This window comes from Myotis lucifugus, unplaced genomic scaffold (assembly GCF_000147115.1).
Source record: "Myotis lucifugus unplaced genomic scaffold, Myoluc2.0 scaffold_292, whole genome shotgun sequence".
NCBI lineage: Eukaryota > Metazoa > Chordata > Mammalia > Chiroptera > Vespertilionidae > Myotis > Myotis lucifugus.
The window spans coordinates 741584-768589 of record NW_005871340.1 but is presented as its reverse complement, the minus strand read 5'-3'; the positions used below and the strand labels follow the sequence as shown (position 1 = coordinate 768589).

General features: G+C 52.7%; 2 protein-coding genes and 1 pseudogene across 14 annotated transcripts in view; all 3 read right to left on the bottom strand.

Annotated features, from left to right (window-relative positions):
* Nucleotides 1–1058: 1058 nt before the first annotated feature.
* LRRC20 (leucine rich repeat containing 20) overlaps nt 1059–27006 on the bottom strand; it is a 53208-nt gene continuing 27260 nt past the window's right edge. For 12 of the 13 annotated variants that reach the window (XM_023763593.1, XM_014465402.2, XM_023763589.1 and 9 more), the window contains 3 exons: nt 19828–19977; nt 5629–5796; nt 1059–3738 (listed from right to left, as the gene is read on the bottom strand). In XM_023763593.1, coding sequence (XP_023619361.1) covers nt 3584–3738; nt 5629–5796; nt 19828–19977 — 473 coding nt within the window. In that variant the 3' untranslated portion in view covers nt 1059–3583. Of the gene's footprint in view, nt 3739–5628; nt 5797–12164; nt 12205–19827; nt 19978–27006 lie in introns of those variants that run through there. The other variant, XM_023763597.1, reaches the window with a different exon arrangement.
* On the bottom strand, nt 7272–7939 carry LOC102436601 (40S ribosomal protein S12). The gene is made up of 2 exons (XM_006099953.3): nt 7712–7939; nt 7272–7578 (listed from the first exon to the last, which is right to left on the bottom strand). The coding sequence occupies exons 1-2, from the start codon at nt 7840–7842 to the stop codon at nt 7311–7313; spliced, it is 399 nt and encodes a 132-aa protein (XP_006100015.1). The 5' UTR covers nt 7843–7939; the 3' UTR covers nt 7272–7310.
* LOC102436914 lies at nt 12808–19962 on the bottom strand (annotated as a pseudogene).

Sequence of the window (27006 nt, the reverse complement as noted above, 5' to 3'; positions counted from 1 at the left end):
CGTCTGGCCCTCGAAATCATTTGGTCTGGCCCTGCCAAGGCATGAGGGGTGAGTTAATTAAATGTTTGACCAAACACAGCAGGCTGATTTTTAAGTTGGTAATTCTGTGTGGCCCGAGAATGATGTTATAAACATCCACATGGCCCAGGACAGAAAGAAGGTGCCCCACCCTTGCTTTAGAGAACCCAAGGTGTTTCCTTCTCTGGGGCTGGGGCACGCTGAGCTGCAGCTCTTGGGGGGCGGAGGGGTGGGAGATGGGGTGGTGAGGGCCTCTAGCTCAGGGTGGAGTTCAGGTCCGCCTCCACAGTATTAGGAAGAACATGTCTTTGGGAAGGTGTTGAAGCCTCTTGAGGAAAGTGGGCAGCTCTCTGGGGGCAGCCGACTAATGGCCGACCTTGGCCAGGTTGTCCCTGTGCAGCCCCTTCACTTCACAGACAGGAAATGGGGCCAGAGAGGGGAAGGGACGCGTCCACTCACAGAGCTGGTAGGGTTGTATCAGGGGTTAAGTGAGTTATTCTTGCTAACGTGCTCAGACACTCCAGGTACCCTACGCTACGTGTTTGTTAAGTGAAAATAATGGAGTGTCTGGCCTAAAACTCCAGGCAAACTCAGGTTGGCCTTTCAGATTTAGAAAGAAACCTGACTTGAACCTTGAACCCAGGAGCGCTTTCCAACTTGCACCAGGACACCTGGAGCGCTGGGCCCGCCTGTCTGCTCTGGGGGTCTGGGCTGGGACTTGGCATGTCTTACCAGCTCGCTGGTGTCAGAGCTGCTGGTCCAGACCCCTCTTTGAGAACATGGACCCGAGGAGTGAATTGCTAAGGGTGTAATTTCTGGCATCAGTAAGGGGAAAATTGGGGGACAACAGGGTTCCTTTATCCTTCCCCAGGTGTCTGGGTCTCCCCAGGGCTGACGATGAGCTGCTCTGCAGCAGCACAGCTTTAGGGCATGCATCAAGTCCTGCTGGCTGCCCCTGGGCCCCTCCTCTTCTCAGGGGGGCAGGTTTGACCCCCAGGCTGCGGGGCCTGTGTGGTGAGAATGAATCAAACACCAACAGGCAGGTGAAACCAATGCATTCTTTATTGCAGACTGAAGCTAAGGGCTCACACTGTGCTCTGATCTGGGGCTTCTGGCTGCCCAGCGTTCCCAGAGGGGCCAGGGCACACTCTCCACGCAGAGGAGGGCGCAGCTTCCAGAACAGCCCCTCTGGAAGGCCTGAGATGAGGACCTGGGGGAGTAGCAGCTTGGCTTTCGGGGGGGGGGGGGACCAGAAAGGGAGGCCAGAGGGCCGGGCAAATCCAACCCTCATCTCCTGGGAACTCCAGGTCCTCCCTTCGCGGGAGTGCCACACAGACTCTGAAAGATCTAAGACAGTGGTCGGCAAACTCATTAGTCAACAGAGCCAAATATCAACAGTACTTCTTCAAAATAGACTCGCCCAGGCTGAAAACCGACTCCTGCGCATGGGCCACGAAATTTCAATCGCACTGTACGTGCGCCCGCATGTGGTATTTTGTGGAAGAGCCACACTCAAGGGGCCAAAGAGCCGCATGTGGCTCGCGAACCGCAGTCTGCCGACCACGGATCTAAGAGGCCCGGGGTGGGAGTGAAGGGCTGCTTTAGGGAGGGGGGGTGGGCACAGACTTGGTGTTGGGGGAAAGCTGAGAAACTTCACCTTTCACTCCCAGGCCATCCCCAGGGCCACCCCAGGCCTGGCTTCTTAAACAGTAAAGTGCCTGTAGGAATCCCTGGGGATCTGGAGTGCGGGTTCTGATCCCGGAGGTCTGGGATTGGGCCTGGGGTCCTGTGTTTCTAACAAGCTCCCATAGGTGCTCATGCAGACCACACTGAGTTGCAGGCTCTGGCCAGACAATGCCTTTTTGCGTATCAGGAAAATGCACCCCTTCTTCAACAAGGAGAAACCCCACTCCAGGACACGGTGAGTGGGGCTAGGCCGGGCTGGTCTAGACTGCAGCCCTCACTTGTCCTCGGCTGAACTCCGTAGCCCTGGAGATCTTATCTGGCCTCCTTGCCCTGGAAACCCTTTTCCCAGAGCTGAACCTACCAGGCCTGAGAGATGAGCAGGGTGAACAGGCATCTCTTGGGATGCTGAGTTCTCAGCTGAGTCTCTAGTGTTTGGTGACAGGCCTACAACCTCCCAAACTGTCAGCTTCTTGCCAAGAGACAGGAGGCCTGGGCAGGGCAACTCAGGGCTGGGGAAGGGGAGGGGACGGGGAATAGAATGGGAACATTCTGAGAAAGGGTCAGTGCTCTGAGTGTGGCAGAGTGGCCACTGGTGCACGGAAGTAGGATTTGGGTGGCCTGGTTTGCCCCAAGTCCTGGGGACTCAGGCATCTCCCACAGACTCTGACAAAAGTCCAGACCAGGTGGGCAGATCTGCTTGCTGCACAGATGAGAAGGTGGGAGGTAGATGCCTGCAGGGTCAAGAGGTCAGGGGTTCTCCACACCACAGGTATTGTCACAGGAAGCCAGAGCCCAGGCCTCACCTGGTGGAGCCACCGGTTGTCCCTGTGCCGGTCCTGTCCCCGTGTTAGCACTGAAAGTCCGGAGCAAACACGGATGGCAGGTCACCCTACTGCCCGGCCAGGCTCCAGGTTCAGAGCCTAGAAATGACGAGGTTATCAGGGCTTTGAGTGGTGACCCGGGGGCTGGCCGGCTACAATCCAACGGTCCACAGTGCCGCCTGCGTCCAGGTGAACCAATGACAAGGCAGCCAGTCTGCTGCTGCCAGAGGGAGACTGTGCGGAGGGAGGCATAGGCGCAAATGGCTTTCTTTCTCTCTGGGCCACTCTCCTGTAGCTCAAGGTGGTGCCAGGCACAGCTGGTCACATCAGCAATTTCTTAATCATGAGGAAGGACGGCGCCAACTTGATCTGCTCCCCAGTTTCCCCGCCTGATGGCCCTGGAGCTCCTATGTAAACATCGTCAGCCCTGCTGCAGCGTCCGCACTCTCTCCGCAGCTTTCCCACCACTCCCGGTTCAGGCTCCTGCCCATCCAGGGATCCACAGGGCTCAGGATGGGGCACGGAGAAGGGTTGGTTCTCAGGAAGCAATGAATAGATGCAGGTTGTCTTCTGTTCGTCTCAGGGCAGCGACTGGCTCTCAGCACTAGAAGCAAGGCCTCAACCCACAGGGGCCCAGGAAATGCTCAGCAATGCTCAGCTGCGAGCTCAGAAGATACCGAGGAATTGAAGACTTGGTGGCGTGTGTCCCCTAAAAGGCCTCCAAGGAGCCCAAGGAGGCAGAGACCCACTGCCACTAGCCCTTTCCCGAAATTGAAAGTCTCAGAGAGGGTGGGGGCCTGCCCAAGTATGCACAGAGGCTATGAATGCCCAGAGTCCTGGCTCTAGCCCCCACCTCGCCTCCTCCTCTGGGCATTCCAGGACCCTCTACAGCTCTAAGCTATCTATCCTGGACCGCTGCACCCCCTCCCACGCGCTGTTGGGCCCACCCATCCCCAGCCCTCCAAGCTTGGCCTCCCACGGGCCCTTGGGGCTCCCTCCCCTCAGGGTGCCAGGCCAAGTGGCTTCTGTCCCTTCTGGGTGGGCATGAGGAGGGAGGCCTAAGGTGGGGGGGCCCGCGTGCCCTCTGGAGACATGAGCATGTCAAACTTGATGAGTGGCGGGGCGATGACGCGCACCTCGGCGTTCAGCGGGTTGAAGCGGAGGTTGATGCTGCGCAAGGCAGGCATGGCGGCTAGCTTCTCCACGGGCACATCTGTTGGGGAGAGGGACAGATTAGGGGGCGGGGCCAAGAAAGGTGATGGAACAGGAGGACGCTGACACTCTCAAACCCACCTGGACTCATGTTGTGAAATCTTTCCTACATGAAGTCGAGAACCCACACACTATAGGCCGGCCTGAGGCAGAACTCAAACCTGCTCTGGGCCAACTGTGAGCTCTCCGGATGTAGACACACACACACACACACACACACACACACCAGACAGTCATTGGGAGGAGGAGGAAAAGGGAGGTTACAGCTTCTTCAGGGATAGAATGGGATTGTTGGTGGGAGGTTCTGATCCAACTTGGTGGTTCCATCTCATCTGCACACTGGAACCATCTAGGGCAGTGGTTCTCAACCTTCAGGCCCTTTAAATACAGTTCCTCATGTTTGTGACCCAACCATAAAATTATTTTCATTGCTACTACATAACTGTAATGTTGCTACTGTTATGAATCGTAATGTAAATATCTGATATGCAGGATGGTCTTAGGCGACCCCTGTGAAAGGGTCGTTCGACCGCCAAAGGGGTCGAGACCCACAGGTTGAGAACCGCTGATCTAGGGAGTTTTAAAAACCATCATCAGAGATTCTGACTGAATTGGCAGGGGCTGTGGTCCTGGCACAGGGTTTTTGTAAAGCTCCCCGAACGATTTGAACGTACATCCAGCTCAAGCACCTCCGATCTTCCAGTACTTCCATCCGGGACGCTGCCCACCTGCTTTGGCACATGAGGTGAGCTGTCAGGAGCGAGGCTGGTTGCCCACCTGGCCTAGGAGGTCCTGCCTCACACCATACGCTGTCCCCTCCACCCCAAGAGAGTTTCCTTCCAACCAGTTATGCGGCTTGTGGCTTTCTATCTCCCTACGGCTATGTGCAAACACCTTCTCTCCTTATGCAAAGCACTGTCCTGAGTAGCTGGGGTTCTGAAGCAAGACTGCTTGGGTTGGCAAGACCTTGTGCCATGCCCAGGTGCCATGACCTGGGCCAAGTTACTGACCTTCCCGGTGCCTCAGTTTCCTCGCCTGGGGAGAGGAACAGTATCTGCCTCATAAAGTTATGGGGAGGTTTAAACAGGAGCACATTTAAATGCTCACTGAATATCAGCTGTGTGACTGACCATGCCACCAGCCCCATGAGAACGGGAGGACACTTTGTCCATCTGTCTCCAGCACAGTGCCTGGCACAGAACAAGCTGCTCAATAAAAAATGGCAGCTGGTGAACGAAGGAACACTTCCCCAAAGCCTACATCCATGTCCATGTCCAGACCCGTGTCTGTGTTCCGAAGTGCCTCTTATACCCTGAATAGGTCCTAGCAAGGCTGAGCTCTGAGATGCAGAGCATGGGGGCTGCTCTCCAGCACTCTGGACAGAGACAGGGACAGGCAGCATTGGCGACTGGGGGAAGGCAGAGAGGGCGTTCCAATCCTGTTTCCCAGTGGCCCCCGAGTACTAATGGTGAAGAGCGCACTGTGGAGACCAGGAAGGGCGAGCCAGGGACTCGGGGAGGAGAAAATGTGTAAGGGTCTTAGAGGCAGCCTCGGCTGGCAGAGATGCCAGCGGGACAGCTTGTGGCCCAAGGGTGGCCCAGCTATGCAGGCCTCTCCGTGGGGAATGCTGAGGCCTTCTACCTCTCAGGTGAAAGCAAGTGCCCAACCCAGCCCCCGGCAGGTGGCAAGGCCTCAGAATGGTTCCCTTCGCGGGTCCAGTGCCCTGTGCTCAGCCATCTCAGGCCAGAAAGCCCAGCGCTGCCCTCCGGTCTCTGAAAATGTGACTCCACAGCCCCATGCCTGGTGCCCCTTGAGCCCTGTGAGCTTCACTCAGGAAAGGGAGTTGGAGGAAGGTGGTGCTGATGCGGGGGGGAGGGGGGTGTCCACTCACCCACAATCTCGTTCTCCTCCAGATTGATGGTCTCCAGTGCCGGCAGGGTGGTGAGCTGCTCAGGAAAGTCGTGAAACTGGTTCCGAGACAGGTCGATGGCCTTGAGGTGCTGCAGGGCACTGACCTCGTTGGGGAGGCGGTGCAGGAAGTTCCCTTCCAGGCGGAGCTCTGCCATGTGGGGGAGGAAGAGAAGGGAGGGTGAGAAGGAAAGCAGCCTAGAGACGCTGCCAGCTGCCCAGGCCAGGAAGGCAGCAAGGTGGCATAATGCAGGGCCTAAGTGTGCTGCACCTGGGGCCCCCACGGCCTGAGTTCACACCCAACTGTGCCATCTACAACTTGTTCACTCCGTTATCTAACCGCATTAGGTCTGTCTCCTCACCTGTAGAAAGGGACTAGCAGTACCTGTCTCATAGGGTTGTTGGAGGGTTACATCTGTTAACATGGGAAAAGCACTTGGCTCGGTGCCCAGTACAGAGTACGCATTCATACGTGCTATTGTTATCCTCATAGCATAGGGCTGCTGTGAAGACTGCGTGTATGCAAAGTGCTTTGCACAATGTCTGGCACACAGTAGGTGCTCAGTAAACACCAGGAAGGAACCTAAGGAAGCAGAGGAAGCCAGTGGACAGCAGGAGAATGGGAGAGACAGAGCAGCAGAACTGCCATGAGAGTACCCACAGGGGCCTGGAGTTCTGCTGGTTTCCCAGGCTCCGTCCCCAAGTGACCTTATACTGCAGTGGTTCTCAACCTTCCTAATGCCGCAACCCTTTAATACACTTCTTCATGTTGTGGTGACCCCCAATTTCATTGTTACAAACTAAACATAATTAAAGCATAGTGATTAATCACAAAAACAATATGTAATTATATATGTGTTTTCCGATGGTCTTAGGCGACCCCTGTGAAAGGGTCATTCAACCCCCAAAGGGGTTGCGACCCACAGGTTGAGAACCGCTGCTTTATAGTCTCTCCTTTGTTAAATGACAGGTGAGCCTTCCCACCTTGTCTGGCATAAAGGAAACTGAGGCTCAGAAATGCCAAGTGACCTGAAGAATGACCTCAGCTCTTCTCCCCGAGGCTGGCTTCATGGGCCTGTGACCAGCACAGTCACACAGGGCCCCAGGTTCACAAGGGCCCGGCACCTGTGGCTGAATGTTCTGCGCTGCCGTCATGAAAGTCTGTGGCGAGAGGCTGTTCCAAGACGTGACCACTCCCTGCAAGCGGGACCCGGGCCACAACAGCAGTTGCTTTCTGCAACCCCCCTGGGGACTGTCTCGTCATAACTGACGTTCACTCTGACATACATCAGCATCTGTCCCTTGCCTCCTGTTACGTGCTGGTTCCTGGAACAGGTTGCTGTCCTGACCTGGCCAAACATGTGCAGCAATTCCCCGTACCTGGCAGCATCCATGAACTAGTACCTGTGACTGTTCCCCCGCTTTACTCCCCAGAATTCTTTAGGATCCATTCAGTCTCGCAGCCGCCTAAGACATGCCTCATATATGAGTTTCCCTTAATAAACTCTGTTAATTACCAGACTGGAGTGGCCAGCCTCCTTCTTTGTTCTTTCCCTGCCTTTCGCTTACGAAGGTAGATTTCCAGTCTCAGGGCTTTTCCCTGGGTCTGCGTGGACTAACGAAGTCTTTTTTTTTTTTTTTTTAACAAAAGCCAAGTTTATTTGTTCATTTCTTGCATTTGAAGTATTCCTCGATGACATCCTTTGCCTGAGACTCTTTGCCATAGTCCTTAACCACCACGCAACTGCAACCAACCACTTTCCGGGGTTTCCCCTCTCTGTCGATTTTACAGAGGCCTACCCATTCCCCTAGTTTCTTGTTGTCGTCAACCTTAATTAGGTTGATTTGGTGTTCAGCACAAAGAGCCTCCACCAACTTGACGTACATAGGCTCATCACAGTTGGATGCAAGTACACAAAGGTGGGCTTGGCGCCTTTTCCTAGGTTTCCTGTGGAACGGATGCCATTCAGAACTTTTGTGCTAACACCGTGAACTCCACGCTTTCTTCCCTCGGCTGCAGTTTTGTTCCAGTTCCAACCCACAGTTATTGAGACCAAGACACGTACTTGTCTAAGGCTTTGGCAGCTTCGCGAATTCCGCGCGCGAGGCCATCGTGGATGAGGGCGGTCTTCAGCACCTCTTGCAAAGCAGTATTAACGTCCATTACACCTCCAGCAGCAATGCCTTCCTCGGCCATGGCGGTGGGTTATGGGTGGAGCCGAATCTTGAACGCACCCAAGCCTCCGCCTCCGCGCAACTCCGTGGCGGCAGGGAAAGAGAAGTGGACTAACAAAGTCTTAATAATTTTATCCTTGAGTCTGTGTTTTATAAGTAGAGCGAAGTCCTGGAGTATCAGCTCATACACCGGGTCCTGACTCCCACCAGCTCCCCAGGCACCCAGGACATGCTGGGCCCCCCCTCTTCACCCCTATCCTGCAACGGTTGCAGCCCTCTCTCCCTGGAAGGGGCCTGGGCACAGGGAGGGTCAGCCGGCACACGTGCCCATGGTGTCTTGGGGTAGAGCACGGTGGCAGCTGTCCCCTGGTACTCCTTGCCCCCGGGACGGGCAGCACCAACGTGTCTGCTAGGCGGCAGCTGGAGGCTGAGTCTTGGCAGGAGGAAACCTCTCGCTCACCCCGGCCTCAGGTACTGAGCATATCCTGAGGCAGGGGTTACAGATCCTTGGGATACCTGGCTGGACCTCGCCAGGTCCTACGCCTGGCCAGGGTGAAGTGGGGTGGTCTCGCATGTGTGGGAACTGTTAGGCTCGAGGGTATGTGCACGTGTGCCCTTCATCGTGAGGAGTCGGGGGGTACCTAGGCACTTGTGAGCGGCCGCACTTCCTGTCTTCCTCCTTCCGACCTTCCTGAGTCTGGCTGGAGCTTCCTCTGGCCAGTTGAGGACCCTCTGGAAACAAGCCACGAAATCCAAACGGCATAATTCTATGACCCCATATATGGGTCAAATGCTCTGACATTTGCATTTAAAACTGGCGTACAATATACAGAGAATGGTAAAACTCATACTAATAATTTAAAGTTTCAATATTTTCCTGACTTGGAAGGGCATTAAATAGCAAATGAAAATCACCATGACACACTAAGAGAGCGGCCACAGAGGCAAGGAAAAGGCTTTTCATGTTCCTTTAACAGTACTTTCCTCCTGCCTGTGAACAGGGTCCTACATTTTCATTTTGCACGGGGCCAACCAGTTATGTAGCCAGCCCACTTGTCCCTCTGCATCCTCCACAATGCAGCCGGGGTTGTGGGAGATAAAGGGCTCCAAGGTCCCAATAGCCAGTTCCAGGTTCCGCAGTTGGAACAGAGCCCTGCCTGAGGGCCCTCTGGACCCACCCACCTGAGTGCCAGCCCCACTGCAGGCACCTGCTCCGCCATGCGGTCTCTGATCCGATGGGGGCTGTATCTGATTCATCTTTGTTCCCTACACTCAGCAAATATTTGATAAGTGATGACAAGAGGAAAACAGACCTGCCTGTTTGAGGGGACCTGGCTGCCTCTCGTTCCCATTTCCAGGACATCCTGAACACAAGGCTCATCAGCAGAGGCACACGAACCCCGAACCCCTCCAGCAGCCAGGTCCTTAGACAGCCACGCCTCAAACCAGAAAACACCCCTGTGCAGGCCACAGGTCCAAGGTCAGTGTTGGAAGGGATGCTGGAGAACATCTAGTCAGTGCTTCCCCAACTTGCCTTTGCCAGACAGCGTTTCCTCCAACACGCCGAGCACGCTGCTGCCTTGGGTCTTGGCACCTGGAGTTCCCTCTTTCTAGGATGCTCTGCTACGTCACTTCATTTGTGTCTTTGCTTGAATGTCACCCTATCTAAAGTAGGATCCTCTCCCATCATTTCCGTCCCCTTCCCCTGCAGTGTTTGCTTTCAGAGTCCATCATTAACTAACACAGAGGAGAGAGAGGGGGAAAGTGGTGGAAATGAGGCTGGAACCACGTTATGCAAGGCCTCAGCGACCCTGGGAAGGTCATGGATTTATCTCAGGGAGAAACCATTTTGAGGATGAGTGTGCATGACCTCGTCTAAGATTTTATGTTGATCTTATATTCCAGGAACTTGCTGAGCTAGGAGGGTTGTTTTGTAGATTCCTTGGGGTTTTCTATGTAGACAATTATATCACAAATAGAGAGTTTTATTTCTTCATTTCCCATCTATAGCCTTAATTTTTTTCTTACCTTATTGCAGTGGTTAGAACTTTCAAAATGAGGGCAGACATCTTTGCTGTCCTCAATTTTACAGGTAAAGCAATTCATCATCAAGTCTGATGTTAGCTGTGGGATTTTTATAGATGTTCTTTACCAAATTGAGTTATTTCTCCTGTGTTCCTAGTTTGTCGAGTTTTTTTTTTTTTTTAAATCATAAATGGGTGTTGGAGTTTGTCAAATGCTTTTTCTCTGTCAATATATATGATAGATAAATGGCTGATTTTCAAATGTTGAGCCAGCCTTGCCCATCTGAAAAAAGTGTTAATTACCACTTGGTCATGGCATATAATTCTTTTCATACACTGCTGGGTTTGATTGCTAATATTTTGCTGAGAATTTTTTGTGTCTTAATTAATGTGAGATAGTGGTCTGTAGTTTTCTTTGTAATTTATTTTTGTCTCGTTCACATCTGGATTTGAAATAAAAGTAATACTGGCTTTATTAGAGAGTGTGCCCTTCTCTTCCATTTTATGGAAGAGACTATGTAAAACGGATGTTAATTCTTGTTGGCGAGTTTGCTAGACTTCTCCTGTAAAATCTGCGCCGAGCGATTTCTTTCTTTTTTTATTTCTTTTTTTAGGGTCATTGTAGTTATGAATTCAGTTTATTTGATGGTTATAGGGTTTTTCAGATTGGATATTCTATCTTGCTTGAGTTTTGGTAGTTTGTGGTTTTTAAGGAACCGGTTGGTCCATTTCTTTTAAGTTGTCAAACACTTATGAGTGCAAACTTGTTCATGACAAACCTGGTAGGTTTTGAGGGGAAACCAAACCGTGGAACTGCTTGCAGGCCCCCTCACCAGGGAAAGGCAAAAAGGTAGGTTCCCTGGGACAGATGCCCCCATCCCTGTCAAAGTCCCAGTCTTCACCAGCTCCTGGGACTTTATGTCACCTCAGCCTAGGTACCTGAGGTTTTCTCTGTTGTTCCCACTTCAGAGAAGGAACAAAAATGTGGCCAATAGCCCAGCTACCTGCTCGGCTGATGTGCTGAGCTGCCAACTAAACATGGTTGCAGCCACATCCAGCTTTGCTTCACACCCCTGGGGGCACAACACATTCCTTTTCATTGTTGGGGTCTCAACAATGCCTAGGGTCTTGCTACCTTCTCTCTGGGAGAGAGGGCTGAGGTGCTCTGGTCCCAGGGGGTGGCATGGGGGGCCTCCAGATGTTTCTTCCCGCTCGCTTACACCAGGGTTCAGAGCCAACCAGCCTGGGCTCCCGGATGGACAGGGTCTCTGGGAGGAGACCTACTCCATCCTCTCCCAGCACTGTCCCCACCCTGAGAGCAGCCCCTCACGATATTCCCTTATTTACTATCTATTAAACTGTGGTTTCGGGTGTCTGTTAAATGGACCTTCCTTCCCCAAGTTCTTCGTATTACTTCCGCATCCTCCTTATCTTGGACAACTGCCAAGGCTGACTCAGAAGCCTTAGACTGACCCCAGCGAGAAAGGAGGCCTACTGATTCCATTAAGGAACTGATGAGGCTGGCCGGCCGTAACTATGGAGCCAGGCAGGCAAGGGAATGCGCCAACTCCAAAAGTACCCATCCACCGAGGATCAGTCAGTGCCTTGGGTGCCACACCCACATCGATAAGCAGTCGTGTTCCTGCCCACAAGGGCCCCCTGCAGGGCAGGGTCAGCTGGGGTGCAAAAAGTGTCCTTCAAACGGCTCATGCTCCGCACAAAGACAGCTGGGCACAGGGGCAAGGAGACAGGAGTGGAGTTTCCAAAAGCCACACCCTCTCCTCAGGTGGACAGAGGGAAGGGGTGAGAAAACTGTTCCGTGTCTGCAACAAACTAAAATGGTGCTGACCATTCTGCCCCCATGAAAAGAATAAGGCAGTTGTCACCGTCCCAACAGGGACCAATTTCTAAAACATACTGCTAAATAAAAAAGGCAAGTTGTGACCGAGCTGGTCTGGCTCTGGGGCTAGAGCATCAGCCCTCGGACTGAAGGGTTCTGGGTTTGATTCTGCTCAAGAGCACGTACCTCGGTTGCAGGCTCGATCCCCGGTAATGGTTGGGGCACGTGCGGAAGGCAACCAATCTATGTGTCTCTCTCACATTGATGTTTTTCTCTCTCTGTCTCTCCCCATCCCTTCCACTCTCTCTAAAAATCAATGGAAAAATATCCTCAGGTGAGGATTAACAAACAAAAAAAAGCAAGTTGCAAAAGAGTGCATACCCTTTAATCCTATTAGTAGTTATAAAGGAGCTCTGTGGATCTGGGCCCGCAGCCCCAACCCCTTCTTTTTCGCTGTGTGACTTCGGGCAAGTTACTTACGCGCTCTCTGCCTCGGTTTCCTCATCTATAAAAGGAGACAGTATCAGCAGACCCTTTTGCAGGGTCTAGCGAAGAATCTGTTCCTTGACTTCTCCAGCCTCTGGAGGTTTGGAACCACATCATCCAGTCGCTGTTGCGGCTGTGACATCAGCTTCTCTGACTCTGGCCCTCCTGCCTCCTTATAAGGACCCTGTGATGACACTGGACCCACTCACTCAACCCAGGGTATCACCTGGTCTCAAGGTCCTTAACTAAATCACATCCGCAAAGTCTCTCTTACCATGAAAGGAAACAGTCAAAGGTTCCAAGGACTAGGATGTGGATATCTTTGGGAGGGCCATTATTCTGCTGACCACATGGTTGGAAGTCATTGATTCACCTGCTCAGTGGGTAACGCCCATGACTCTATGCCAGGTACTGCGCTGGACAGTGCTGGGGATGCAGCCACTCTCAGGGCTGGGCATGGGTTAACGTATTCAATCTTCACAAGGGCTCTCTGGGTAAAGACTATTACCAGTATTATTCCATTGTACCGAGGGGGAAACTGAGGCACAGAGCAGTTAACCTGCCTGTGATTACCGAGCTAATGAGTTGCAGAGAGCACCAGTCAGGGCCCCCACTGGAAAGAGCTGGCATACTCAAATTAACTCAAGGAGAGTTTATTTGCAACAAAAAGTATTTCCAACGCTGTGAGAGGCTGCAGTGGAATTTCAAGGGATCATGCAGTCACCCGGGGTTACGAGCAGGGAGCTGTCACCACCCAGAGAGAGAGAGTCATGTTGAAGCTGCCTTGAGAAAAGTGACCTCCGGACAAGGGGCACAGCTAGCCCGAGGTGGACCTCACAGGGAGGTGGCCAGGAGAATAAATTCACTGACCTTTCTCTCCACTCTCCCTCTGCTCTCCTGCTGGGGCTCCCCAAAGGCTGCACCTAACTGCAGCTGAGGGTCAGAGAGCCAAGATCAGCATGGAGCACGGATCTACAGGGGATGTGGGAGACGTCACACTCCAGAACTGGACTTGAACTCGGTGTCTGTGCTTTACACACCAAACGACCCAGCCTCTCATCTTGTGGGGCCTGGTTCAGCCTGATCACAGACAAGGTTGCTCTTCACCTGGTGGGCCCCGGGCTCAGGGTCAGGTCAGTGCTGGATGACTTCATGGTGTACACCATGCTCTCTTAAAATGCTCTCGCCCACTGGCCCTGGTAGTCCTATCTCTGGGATTCTATGCAAAGGATGCTGAAGGCCATGGCACCTGGGTTCCTTTAATTCTCTGCTGGGGAGGGCTGAACCACTGTCTGCAAGCACACATGCAGGGGTCACAAACAGCGTGGCCTTTTCCCCACTGAGGGCAGCCAGGTAACCCCAGATGCCCTTGTGGGCCGACAGCAAAAACCGATGCAGAAGGTCACAGCCGATCACCGCCTCGGCATCAGGTAGGGACTCTTGGTCGTCGGCAACTGGGAGCTGCCCCGTGGATAACTCAGTGAGATGGACTCTCCTAGACCTGCTATCTCAGTGGTGGGCCGTGCTGAGGGAACCCATCAGAGCAGATCTGCCTGGTCCCAGACTAAAATCAAGACGTCAGAGCCCAACTGCCTGCGGCAAAGCTTCACTGTCCGCCACGCTTTCCCGGGACTGTACCCCTTCTCTCCCCTTCCATCTGCTAAGTGCCAGCAGCTAGAGAAAAGTAATGCAGTGGGTGGGAGCAAAGCAGGAAGTGGGGGAAGAACATGGGACTGAGCAACCGTCGGCTGCGCCACCCCTCACCCAATAAGGTGCTGTCTGCTTACACACCCGACGCCTCTGAGACCAGGAGCTCCTCAAGGACCAGGTCGAGGTCTCAGTTTTCTTTCTTTTTGACAGCGTCCTTCATTTTTTGGGGATCCAAGGCCCCAACCCCCAGTACTGTCCCCAGTAAACTTCAGCCAAGCTCCCAGCCTCTGGCCGCTCACCCCAGGTAAGGATTGGGGTCAGGTGGACAGGAGCCACCCCAGCAGGAGGGACTGGACAGCAAGCACAGGGAACAGCGAGGGCAAGTGCTTGGCCATCACCTCCAACACTCCAAATCCCTGCTGAGGCTGGGGGTGGGGGAGACCTCTGCGGGGGCCCCTCAGGTCTCATGGACCTGCCCCTGGAGGCCAGCGTTCTCCTGGCGAAGGGCCCGGAAGTCCTCTTGGATCTTCTCCAGGTTGCTGAGGGTCTTCTTGCCCATCTCAGTCTCGATCTGCTCCTCCAGGTCTCGGACCTCCCGCAGGAGGGTGCCCAGGTCCTCGATGGTCTGGAGGAGCTGGCTGCAGTGCTCATGCAAGGCAGCTAGGTACTTGTAGGCCTTCCGCACAGCACCATCCTTCTTGGCATCCGTGAACACCAGCTCATCAGTCACCGCAAATGTCCGGTCCAGCTTCCCAGACAGGGAGTCGATTTCCTTCTGAAGCTGCCTTGTGTCAGACAAGATCTTAGTGATCTCTTCCTTCTGCTTCCGGATGTTACCCACAATCTCCAGGATGCGCTGGGTACAGGCCGGCCGGGACACGTCTCTGGGCAGGGTCTCCAACTCGGACACCAGCCGCTTATAGATCCCCTCCTTCCTGCGGGCCTCTTCAGCAGCGGCCCGAACGCTCCGGTGCCGCTCCTGGATCTCTGCCAGCCGCCGAGAAGATTCCAGCTCTCTGCAAACCTGGAGCTTTCGGAGGTGGTGGTACTCAGCAAGGAGCGGGGCCCGGTGCTTTTCCCACTGGCCCGCCAAGTGGACGACCCGCTGGGCACTACTCTCTACCACGAGCTGTAGCTTGGCAAGGTTGGCAGCCCCGTCTGGCAGCAGCTGCACCGCCCGGCGCTTCAGGTGCAGGGCCTGCTCCCTCTCCGTTGTGCTGAGCTCCGTCTGCCGACACCGGGTCTCCATCTGCACAAGGCCGATTCCCAGCGTCTTCCTGTTGGCTGCAACCTCTTCAATGATAAGGTTCACTCCATTTAGCAGCTCCCGGAGAGCCTCCAGCTCCTGCTCTTGAGCTGCCCACGTGTCTGGTTCAGGCCACTGGGAGGTGGCTGGCACAGCTGACACCTGGGCTACCTGGGCCTCGGGCTCCAGATGGAAGGCGAACTTCTCTGAATGTATGAAGCGGGAGCCCTTGGGAGCACCAGCCGTGGTCCCAGCACCCCAGGCCTGCAGCAGCTCTCCCAAGTCCTGGGTTTGTGGGGGGCCCCCCAGCTGGCCCCAGGTCTGACGCAGATGCTCAGTCAGGTGCTTCTGCAGCCGCTGCAGCTGAGCCCGCCTATCCTGTGCGGGGAGGCAGGATGCCTGGTGGACCCAGGCCTTGTCCCCAGGGTGGTCCCGGGCTGTGTGCTGGCAGAGCTGGATGGCATGGCATTCGAGGAGCGAGGCCACCCTCCCAGCAGGCTGAGGCACCTGCGTGGGGGCTGGTAGTAGCAGGGAACTTGCCTGGAACTCCCGGGGCTCTCCTGTGGAACTCAATTCAGGCACGACCAGCGTCCTGGCATGGAAAGGATTCTGGGGGGCCGAGCCCTGGAGGTGCTGCAGCTTAGGAGTGCGAAGAAGGGGTGGAACCCAGGGCAGGGCCAACTGGTCTCGAATGTGGTTCCCGATGGCCTGGAGGATTGCTGAGTCACCTGCAGGCTGGTCTGCATCCTCAGAGGCATCGGCAGGTAGACGCTCAGCCAAGAAGAGAAGCAGGTCCCGGAGGTCAGGCTCACTGGGGTAGAGGAAGTTCTGATAGCCAAGCTCCAAAGGATAGCCCAGGTCCATGCAGGCCTGAGCCAGGCTCATGGCCAGGTGGAAACGGGCAGACATGGCGAGAGGCAGCAGGGGGCTGAGGCCGGAGCCCACAGCAGGATTGATCACACGCAGGCAACAGACAACGGCTTCGACAACTAGCTCAGTGGTGAAGGCTCGCAGGGTCTGCACTTCCGGAGGAACTGGCGCAGGGAATGGATGAGGATTCTGTCTGCCTCCTCCATGGTGAAGCTGCGTCCCAGTCTGGGGCGGGATCCAGGGCTGGGTCTGAGCAAGCGAACCTAGGTCTCTGTTTTCTTAGCCTTCTCAAATACCGGGCGCTATGAGGGTTGGATGAGATAACATATGTAAAGCCCTCAGCATGCACCCTGTGAACTTGGGCTCTCCTGCTCTTCCTCACCTGTTCGTGCCCACGCCGGGCGCAGAGCAGGCGCTCACAAGGAACTGCTGAAGTTCACTGAAAGACAGGCTGTGAGAGACTGAATACACACAGGCAATGGCCAGACCAACTATAAGAATAGAACTCTGACCCACAACCTGCCCAGGAAACCAACCCATCTCAACAGTGACAGCTCAGGAAGCTGTCTGCCCTAAGTCAGACTCATGGGAAGTCAGACTGCTATCGCTATCAATAATCCTGGAAACCAAGCAATACCCTCTATAACAAATAGACCCAATGGCCAGGACTCGATTGCTGACAGTTTCCTTAACTTTTGTCCCTACTTCCAACTTAGCACCAAGCAGAGAAAGCCAAATACACACCCTAACCAATCGCACAGGATGCCCCACGGCCAGCAGGCCTGCGTCCAGGGTCCCCAGGCCAAAGGCCTCCAATCAGGGCACACCTGAAGCCTTCCCTTCCTCCACTGTAAAGCTTTCCCACCCCTCTGCCTGCCTTTGAGTCTCTACCCAAGGCAAGCAGAGGCTGACTCACTTGCTAGAGCAGCTCTGAATGAGCAGCCCCTGCAGTTCTCATTTGGGTGGTCTTCGTTCACTCTGCAGGGGTGTCTCACACACACGCAGTAAGAAGAGCTGAATGAGCCCTGGCCGGCTCGGCTCAGTTGGTTGCAGCAGCATCCTGGACACCAGAAGGTGGCAGCTTCAATTCCCGGTCAGAGCACATTCCCAGGTTGTGGGTGTGATTCCCGGTCGGTCGGGCCGTGTGCAGGGGGCAACCAGTGGATGTTTCTCTCTCACATCGATGTCTCTCTCTCTCCCCACTCCCTCCTTCACTCTCTGTAAAAATCAACCTAAAAACAATTACATTTTAAAAAAGAAGAGCTGAATGATTTGCATGGAGAGGAAGTGGGGAGATGGGGACACAGAAAAAGAGGGAACAAAAGAGCCACAGCTGGACACTGGGAGTCACTTGCCCTTTGGACTGATTCCATTTCTGCCACTGTCCTTCCCAGGTCTTTCTTGCTTTTTCTTGTTATAAAACGGGTGAAGGACATAAAGGGGATGGAATCATTTAAAGATGACCTTGCTCTGCCCTGGCTGGTGTTGCTCAGTGGATAGAGCATCGGTTTGTGCACCAGAGTCACCAGTTTGATTCCTGGTCAAGGGCACATACCTGGGTAGCAGATTCGATCTTCAAACCCCAGTCAGGGCACATGCAGTAGGCAACCAATCAATGTGCCTCTTTTACATTGGTGTTTCTCTCTCTCTCTCTCTCTCTCTCCCTCACCCCCTTCTACTCTCTCTCTCTCAAAAAAAATCAATGGGCGAGGATAAATAAATAAACAAATAAACAAACAACCAGATACACAGATAAATAAACAAGCAGACTAATAAACGCATATAAACAAATAAATAAATAATAAGGCTTTGCACTGAGGGGCCATGAGCCTAGCAGAAGACGGTTCCCAGGCTGCCCACAGGAGACAACTTGGCAGGCAGGGAGTTCACAGATGGCTCTCTCCCCAACACAAAAGCAGCCCCCTCCTTCGTCAGGACACTGGCAGGCTGTGAGGAGCCCAGAAAACCTTATTCAAGCTTCCTCTTCGCACAGAAGATGTGAAGGTTTTCTTATTTGAAAGAGAAGCTACGACAAAGGCTGGGACTCAGCGCTACCTCCGTGGGAGCCAGGTTGGTCCTCAGCTCCAGCCCCTTCCTGCTGGGCACACGGCCATCCCTTTGTAATCCAAGGCGTGTGGGGGCATCAGGAGCCGCAGCCAGCACAGGAGGGAGTTCAAACTGTACCCTTCAACAGACTTCTGACCCAGAGGGTATTGTCATGACTGTATTTCCAGGGCCCAGGCACGAATGCACGGGGCTCTAGCACATTTCTCTGACACCCGTCGTGGTCCCCCTGAGAGGGCCTGCTCACTCATCCCACAAGGCGCTGCCGAATGTCAGATCCTCTGAGAGCCTCGCTTCCACACCCACCCCGCTGCACTTGCCACTCTCAGGAAGATTTGTTCCTCGGCCCAGCAGCCCCGTGTTTTGTCCACACTAGTGTCACAGCACTCGGTGTTGGCGCGTCTGTTCCGTGACCCTGGGCTCCTTCAGTGGGAGACCAGCTTAGTGGCCTTTGTTCTGAGCCTCCCACAGGCCTGGACGCAGCAGGAGCGCAGGGCAGAGTGAATGAAGGAAAATGTACAAATGAACTCCTCTCACCCAAAGGAAGCCCGCCTGCCTGACTGCCCTTCCAGGGGCCCCACCCACCCCCACCATCCACGGTCCATCATTCCCTCCCCCTCTGGAAAGCAAACACCCCATTCCAGCGGGCTGGATACAGCTCTGGAGGACCCGTGAGCTCTGGCCTGCGAGGTGGGCAACCAGGGTGTACTGCTCTGAGACCCCGGGCGGGCACGTCCCTGCTCTCCCTGACCTTCATTCTCTATCCCTGAAATGAGGGGACGGAAACAGCTCTAATATTTATGGGAGATTCTCCCAACCAGTGGCCCTCAGGCTAAATCTAGTGTTTGATCGCTTTTATTTTATGTAAAAATATGAGCCCTGTGAGCTTCACTCAGAAATGACTGCACAGACCAAGCCCACGTTCTTGCCCTCGTGTCTGCACCTCACGGGGGTCTTTCCAGGCCGGCCTGTGCTCCCTCCTGTGGTTTCCCTAAGAAGCCTAAGATCAGCTGTAGGAGACAGGCTCGCTCGAGTTGCTCTGTTCCCCCGTTTCCATTTTACATACGTGTTTCTCTACACAGGCTCTTAGACCCTTTCCATGCTCCTAGCAGATAGAGAATTCTAGAAGGCAGGAAGGTCATGCCTCTTGTGCTCTCCCCAACACTCCTGCTCCACCACTTTGAAAGCACATGCCACATGCCCAGGTCGCAGCTCCATCCCAGGCCGGCTGAGTGGCCCTGGACTCTTGCAGAGGATGGAGGGGCTGCTCTGTGGAGAAGGGGACAAGCACTGCGGCGACACCTGCATGCTGCTGTCCATCCGGAGGAGCCACTTCAAAAGAATCGATAATACCCACCTCCTGGCCTCCTGCCCATCTAGCTGCCAAGCCCCCCTGTCCACGTGCTCTGTGTGTGCCCAGCAGAGGAAACACCAACATTCTGGAATCTGTCACTCCTGAACTAAGAGAGCAGCACAGGAGAACAATGCCGGATTGGGGGAGCAGAAGGGGGCTTGTTCAAGTCACCAAGAGATACTGCTGGGCCTCAAGACCCCAAAGACCCCGCTGGTCTGCTCAGAATAAGAGGGTCACTCCAGGACCCACACCTAGACCATTAGCCAATCTGATTCACAGCCAGCGAGGCAGACGCGACAGAGGTTTCTACGCTTCAGGAAGGACACAGGTCCATCCTCAAAGCCTCCCCCTGGCAGAGACTTCCCAGGTGCAGCTGGCGGGGCTGGCCCTAGTTCCCCTCCCAAGAGTGTCAGAGCTTGAGGACGAGGGCTGGCCATGCCCCCCTGAGCTAAGCTGAGCTGACCAGGGCCTACCTTGAAGCTGACAGAATGTGGTCATGAACTTGCTGGTGAGGGACTTGAGTTCGTTGTTGGCCAGCGTGATGAGGTGGATCTGGTCGGTGACATTCCGCAGGACCTTGTAGATGCCGATGGGGAAAGAAACCAGCTTGCACTCGGCCAGATCTGCAGCCAAAAAACAAAGACAGACCAGAGTCAGCAGCCAGAGCTGCCCGAGGACTTGCCCCAAACCATGTGGACCCGACCCGGTCCACCCTCCCAGCCTCCTTGCTCTCCCGCCTGTCCCTCCTGTGCCAGGCTTGAAACCCTACTCTCTCTCTTCTGGGAGCCTTCATCACCTGTAATCACACTTGTCCCTCTCCATTACCACGTCCTACTAGCCAGAATGTGGAAGGCAGGGTTCTGCCAGCGCAGCGGCGACCAGCATTCACGGCAATGCCCTGGAGGCCCTGCCAAGTCGACAAGTCCCTAAGGAACCGTCAAAGACTCAGCAGTGAAGCTGCAGTCTTATGAGTCCTTGGTAACAGTCTACTTCTTTGAAAACGGGCAATTCACATAGACGTTGACCTTCCCAGTCCTGTCACGCTGACGGAAAGAAAGCCTTGTACAAGAGGCAGCAAGGAAGCTGTGTGCAGGCTTGCTGGCCGTTCCTCAAGAATTACCATACGGCCAGCAATTCCACTCGCAGTGTACACCCGGGAGAACTGGAACAAGGTGTCCACACAAAAACACATTACACATGGATGCTCATAGCAGCATTATTCATAACAGCCAAAACATGGAAGCAACCCGGATGTCCATCAACTGCTGAATGGATAAGCAAAATGCGGAATCTCCATAAAAAGGAGTAAGTTTAGCAATAAAAAGAAAGGAAGTACCAATACATGCTACAATATCGAAGGACCTTGAAAACATTATGCTCAGTGAAATAAGCCAGTCACAATGGACCATATAGTGTATGAGACCATTTATATGAAATGTCCAGAATAGCCAAGTATATAGAGGCAGAAAGTAGATGAGTGGTTCCATAAGGCTGGGGGTCATTGAAGGACTGTGAGATGGAGATGAAGTGGTGAAGGTTTCTTGGTGAGGGTAAGCAAATGTTCTAAAATTTGATTGTGGTGATAGCTGCACAAATCTATGAATATACTAAAACTGCTAAATTGTATACTTTAAATGGCTGAATTGTAGGGTATATGAATTATATGTCAATAAAACTGTTTTATATATATGACAACAGGGAGACACTGAAAGTATGAAGGCTGAGAGATGAGGTTCATCTAAGTCATGTAAGTTCCCTGGGCCTCAGTTTCTTCATCTGTACAATGGGGGTATCATTATCCACTTAGCAAGGCTGTCAGGAAAAGTAAATGTAATACAAAGTACTAAATGTACTAACAAAGTGCCAGGCAGGAATGCTGAGGTAATGCTACAGATGTTCTCTTCTTCCCTAAGTGCCCCCATTACTGGTGATCCCCTCCTAACCCCTGAACCCCTGAACCCCAGGAGCACTCACTCACCAACTCAGAAAACACTGCCCCATCTCCCTCTCAGCAAACTCTTGTCTTTTTCCCAAAGAGGCCAGGCTTCCCCCAGGCCTCTAAGCCTTTGAAGATTTTTCCAAATTAAATATACAGAAATCAATAATATTCCTATCTACCAGCAAGAAAAGAAAGTTTATAAAGATCCTACTGTGAACAGCAACAATAATGCAAAGCCTATAGAAACAGTCAGAAGAGAAGCCCTTCTCCCTCACCTGCCTCGTAGAATTTCTACTCTTGCTCCAAGACCAGCTCAAGTGTCACCTCCTTCAAGAAGCCTTCTCTCACTGCAGTTAGATGCTCCAGCCTCATATTGTGTGAATGAAACCTCTTCATCCTGTATTGTATTGTATTGTATTGTATTGACCCCTTTTTCTTTCTGCTTTCCCACTGGACTGGAAAGACCACAGAGCACGGTGCCAGCAGAGGTCTAGCAGGCCTGGAGCAGGGCAGGGTATTGGGGACCTTCCTGAGTTGGTGAGGAAAGAAAGGGGGCACGTGGGGTAAAGACAAAAGTCCAGATGACTGAGGGCCACAGGGGTCCTGTAGGGCATCCTGTGAAGAGGTGTCTTACTGCCTCCTCTGGTCCAGGCTGTGCTGAGTGAGCGCAGCCCTGCTGCCAGAACCACCAGCGCCTGTATCAGCAGGCGAGGATGGCGGAAGAGGATGCGAAGTCTGCAGCGGGGACCCAGTCCCAGGAAGCCAGGCTTTCAGTAGAGATCAGGGCTGGGACTGGACCAGCTCTGCGGGCTCAAAGTTTGGGGTAGGCTGGGGATTCTAGAAAGAACAAACCCTTCCAAACAACGAGTCCCTAGTGCCTGGTGCCAGAGCACAAATGGCTCCAAGGGACGGCTGTGGTGGCTGTCAATCATATCAGTCCACTGGGTGGAAGCGACAGATCTACAAGCTAGGAGCAACACCAAGGGAAACATCAGAAGCTGTCCCTTTAAAACAAAGAGCCACAAAGGATGCCTCCCACCACCTGCATCCCTTAACATGGACTTAGGAGTTCTGTCCAAAGAAACAGAAAACATAAAATTGGAAACAGACAAGACATTATTATGATGTGTATTTGCAACGACTGTGTAACCTCAAACACCCAAAGTCATCTGACCACGCAAACGAAACAGACTTCAGCAAAGTGGCTGACCCAAATAAACATGCAAAACTCAATGACATTCTATATGCCAGCAATAAAAATGGAGTTTTTGAGGATCCTATTCTGAACAGCAACAGTAATATAAAATATACAGTGATAGCAATAATGAAAAAATGGATCTGAATAATATTAAGAAAAGTAGAACAGTTCACACAAAAATGTTTTTAAAAATTGATTTGTATGTGAAGCTATAACACATTCATTGATAACAAGTCAAAATATTAAAATCATGTTGATTTTTAAAGCAACGGATTTATAGATTGCTTAATGTAATTCCTATTCAAATCCCAAAATGTTTTTTGGTTTTTTAACTTATGAAATGGTTTTAAATTTCAACTGGAGGAATGAGCAAGCATGACTCTATAAGAAAAAAAGATGGGTGGTAACCAATATTGCACGGCTACCATTATTTCAAAAGAGAGCCACAGGGAAAATAGATCATAGAAATAAAATATATAGCCCATGTGGTCCATAAGTAATATGTCATAATTTAATAAATGCTAAAGGAGGCCTCACAAAAAGATCAGGAAAGGATTAATAACTGATGTTAGAATAGCCAACCAATTAACAATTTTGGGAAAACAAAAAAAGAGAGACTCTCAATAACCTAAAAATCAAAATAAACTCTACATCAAATTACACTCTAAATATTTTTTAAATCAAAGCAAAAAATACAAAACAAAACAGAATTTAACATTTATACAACCTCTTATGCGAGGAATACTTTCTATATCTAGGAGCTATAAAAGAATCACAAAGGGACAGATCAACAAACCTAACTGTATAAAATACAGTTAGACACCTGGATGCAAAAACCAAACAAACAACAATAATACTTGGATGCTTTAAAAATAATAATAAGGCAAGCAGCAGATTGCGAAGGAGGAACCAAGACCCTACTCTGTGCCAGGCACTGTTCCACACTGTGTCCTGTGACTTCTCTATGATTCTCTTTTGTTACTGGGGACCCCATCTGTTTCCTCCATTCTTTAACCTCAGAACTGCCTACCAGAGGCCGGTGTACATGTGGGGGGAGGGGTGCACCACAAAGTTCCTACTCAGAACAGTCTGGCTTCCACTGATGGCAAAGGCCCCCAGAGATTCCTGCAAACATACCCTGGCCTTACAGGCCACAGCACCAGCCACTAACACAGCACGTGGACTCGAACCCTGCTGAGAGGCTCTTGGGAATGGTTCTCCATGATCCCTGGGACAAGAACATGGACAGCCAAGTGTCCAGACCCGCTGGAACAAATCCCAGCCTTGCCCAGTCATTGTCCCACCTGTGCGCTAGAAGAAAACTGCTTCAAGTCCATTCCCTGGGGGGTTGGAGTAGTAATAACCACAAATAGTAAGAGTTACTATTTCATATGTGCTAGGCTGTGAAAATTCTCCCCTCTGAACACACGAGGAAAGTGCAACTAAGTGACTGGGTCAAGGCCACACAGCTAAAGAGAAGGGAGTAAGACGTGAAGGCAGATTAGGCTGATCAGGAAGCCAGGGGCCCTAACCATCCTGCTATCCGGCCCCTTGAGTGAAGAACATCCCCAGTGCCTGTCTCTAGGCTGGGCCAGAGAAAGGGGAGTTCATGCTGAGCCCTTCAGTGGGGTACCGGAGCCTTGGCTTCAGACTCCCACGAGCCTTTCCAGTTCAGGGCCTGTGATTTCAGGGAAAGAGGCCCCTCAGCTTCTTTATGAGCCAGTCACCTTCTGCTCTCAGGACATTTCTCTCCAGGTCTAATTCAGAGGATGGGTACCATCTACACCCACAATACCTGTTTACAGTCCAGAAAAGCCCCCTGAGTGGAGCTAAGTTCAATGCTGAGCCCTGGGGCCTACAGGGGCAGATAACACTGCTTCCAGGGGATACAGTCAGGATGTGCCCAGGGAAGAGAAGACCCAGGCTGGAGACAGGTGAGTCACCCTCAAGGAGCCGTGAGATGTCTTCAAGAAGAGGGCCCCATCCTCTATGGGCCCTCAGAGCTGACGGGACAGGGAGTAGGTCACCAGTCACAAAGAAAAGGCTCCCGTGTGAGGACGTGAGTGCTGCACTGTGGGGTGTCATCAGGGAGGGTCACCACAGAGCGGATTCCTGAACCAGATGGAGGCCAGGTCATCTCAAAGGTCTCACTCAACCCAATAAAACAACTATAGCCAACGTCACTGAGGATTCACTATGTGCCAGGCACAGTACTAGACACTTTTCATACATAAACTCATTAAATTCCCATAAGAACCATGAGTTACCTTCACAGGAAGAAAAATGAGGCCCCTGTTGATAGGTCAATTGTCCAAGGTCATTTTGGTGAGATGGTGGAGCACTAAGGACCTGAATGCAAAGATTCCAGGAGGGTGACCAATTTGTCCCAGTTTACCCAGGATGTTCCCAATTTTAGCACTGACAGTCCTGCATCCCGGGGGACACCTCCTCAGTCCCAGAAAACTCAGGACACTTGGTCACCTGGATTCAGGCTGGACGCTGCTGAGTGAACTAGGGCCAGAAAGGAGAGAGGGAAGGCAACCCAGGTGTGGGCAGGGTATGAGCCAAGGCCCAGAGGACTTTCATCCCTCCTGGACTTGACCTTGGAGCCCTGCCTTCTCCACCAATTTCCTGGAGCCTCCACCTTGCTCAGAGAGTCCTCAGACAAGATGACTCTGGGGCTGGAAGAATTTCATGCTACTTGGGGTAGCATGAGCGGTCTGGGGTAACACCAACATCTGGACAGCAGCTGGACTCAAGCACACCTTCCCCCAGTGCTCCCAGATGCTGATACCTGAGCTGCAGTAGATACAGAGATGCTTGGGGAAAGTTCTGTCATAAACACAAGGCATAATTATCCTCATAATTATAATTATTATTGCAAGATGGCCATACTGCATCTCCCCAAACCTCTCATTAAGAGGGCACACTGTACTAATAAAGAAGCTTTTGATTCAACACATGGGCCCTTCATGAAAGGTTATCGTGTTAATTCTAACGAATGCCTGATGAAAAGTAACTGGTGGGTAGGACCAGGGAAAGTAAAGAAAAATCCGCAAATAAACACAGCATTCTGCCGGAAGTCAGGAGGGCCGGGCCAAGCTCGAGTTGTTTCTTAGAAATGCAGAACTCTGACCCCTGCTCAGTCCCTGCCAAGAGGTGGGCCTGATGACAGGGCCCAGAAGGGGGACACGGAGAGGGTCATGGAGCTCCTGTCAACCGAGTCATAGAAAGACAGACTCGGGCTGGCAGGCACTTTGGGCTCCATGGCCTGGCCAAGAAGCAAGGCTCCCAGGGCTGTGGGAGGAATCTGTGGCCAAGGGACCTCGATCCGCCCAGAATGTCTTTTTTCACAAATGTCTTTCTTCATGAAATCTCGGGGTTAGAAGGAGACTGGAGGTCATTTAGCCCATATTTCCCAAACTTCCCAGTAACCATCACCTTGGGATCCTTCTAGGGTGGGGACTGTGATGCCGCAGGTCTGGGGTGGGGCCTGAGATCCTGCATCTCTCCCAGGCAGCCTCAAGGAGCAAGGGCTAGTCCACCTCAGTGGTTCTCAAAGTGGGGCCCCTAGACCCACAGCATCAGCGTCACTCCAGAATTTATTAGAAATGCACACTCTCCGGCCCCACCCCCACCTACAGAACCAGAAGCTCTGGGTGGGGCCCAGGCAGCTGTGTGTGAACAAGGCCTCCAACGCTGACACCAGCTTGTTTGAGAACCACTGGCACAGAAGCACTAGGCCTCCCACCAACTGTGGTTACTTGGCCCTGGTGGATGATAAGGGTGACAGCAACGACGGTAACTCCATGCACTGAGTGCTGGCTGGTCCATGCCTATGTAGGGGCTTTAGGTTTATTCACTCACGAAAAGTTATTTTGCCCTGTGTGCTTCCCACAGAGGATGAGAAGGTGACAGGAGGAGAGGACTAATTATTGAGCTCTGACAGGTGTCCCAGTAGGCCCTGTACTTGCTGGTAGTTTTGCCTGGGTTGTCCTTTGCCCCGATGGTTCCATGCCCTGCTCCTTCTCTTTATTCTGGTCTCAGTTAAATGCCGTTTCCCCGAGAAGCCCTCCCTGACCACCTTTTCTGAGAGTTTCCCTGGGCACGGAGGGCAGTCAGGCAGCTGAGTTTGTGCTGGAGGGAGGGGTGAAGGATGCATCGGGGCTGTCAGTCAGGGACCCCAGATTTAGGGTGGGGGCTGAGCCAGACAGGGCCTCTCTGGGCCAGCAGGACTTCTGCAGAATCTCCACTTAAGAGTTTGGCTATGCCTGTACTTCCAGCCCCCTTATTCTGTGCTTCTCCAGGCGTGTCCCTCAGGGACTCATCAGAATCCCCATATGCACCCCAAAAGGCCCAGATTTCCTTATTTCTATTACATCATGACCAGGTTTCAAACAGTATGCCCCCAAGAAATCAGCTGCCCACCCCCCTCACAGCCCCGCCTTCCTGGCACGTCTCCTCCCACTGGCCCCTCTCAGAACAAAGCCACACCAACGTAGGCCTGGCACATGG